Source organism: Sinocyclocheilus rhinocerous, unplaced genomic scaffold (genome assembly GCF_001515625.1).
Source record: "Sinocyclocheilus rhinocerous isolate Xijiao unplaced genomic scaffold, SAMN03320098_v1.1 scaffold30054, whole genome shotgun sequence".
NCBI lineage: Eukaryota > Metazoa > Chordata > Actinopteri > Cypriniformes > Cyprinidae > Sinocyclocheilus > Sinocyclocheilus rhinocerous.
The window spans coordinates 1-538 of NW_015627459.1; the positions used below are offsets into that span (position 1 = coordinate 1).

Consider the following 538-nt stretch of genomic DNA (forward strand, 5'->3'; position numbering starts at 1 on the left):
CATCACAAAAGTCCTGCGTGAGCCTGTGTATGTTGAGGTGCGCATAATGGAGAGGACAGACCCCAACATTGTCCTGATTCTGGGACGCTGCTGGGCAACTTCAACCCCCAGTCCACTCAGTCTACCTCAGTGGGACCTTCTGGTTGATGGGTGAGTGTAATGGCAATGTTTATCCAGCTAGTCTGGGGATATTTCTAACCCCTTTTTCCCTTTCAGATGCCCTTACCAGGATGACCGTTACCTGACCACATTGGTTCCAGTGACTGGATCATCTGGGCTTCAGTTCCCAACCCACTACAAGCGCTTTATTGTGAAGATGTTCACGTTTGTGGATCCAGCATCACTGGCTCCTTTGCAGGAAACGGTATGCTCCCCTTACTTGACCCTTTAATTTTACTCCTTCTAGCTGCAAGAAAATGCCCCCCTTTACTTGAACCTTTAATTTTACTCCGATTCTATGACTTGACCCTCTTTCCTCCCCGTCAGATCTTCTTCCACTGTAGTACAGCGGTGTGCCATCCATCTTCTGGCTCCTGTG

The 538-nt window shown here is 48.9% G+C and overlaps 1 protein-coding gene across 1 annotated transcript; it reads left to right on the forward strand.

The window, feature by feature from the left end:
* Nucleotides 1-4: 4 nt before the first annotated feature.
* On the forward strand, nt 5-391 carry LOC107727972 (zona pellucida sperm-binding protein 4-like; the record flags this gene model as incomplete). The annotated part of the gene is made up of 2 exons (XM_016538029.1): nt 5-150; nt 217-391. Coding segments are annotated over 2 exons (321 nt in total), but the record flags the coding sequence as incomplete, so codon positions are not given.
* Nucleotides 392-538: the final 147 nt, after the last annotated feature.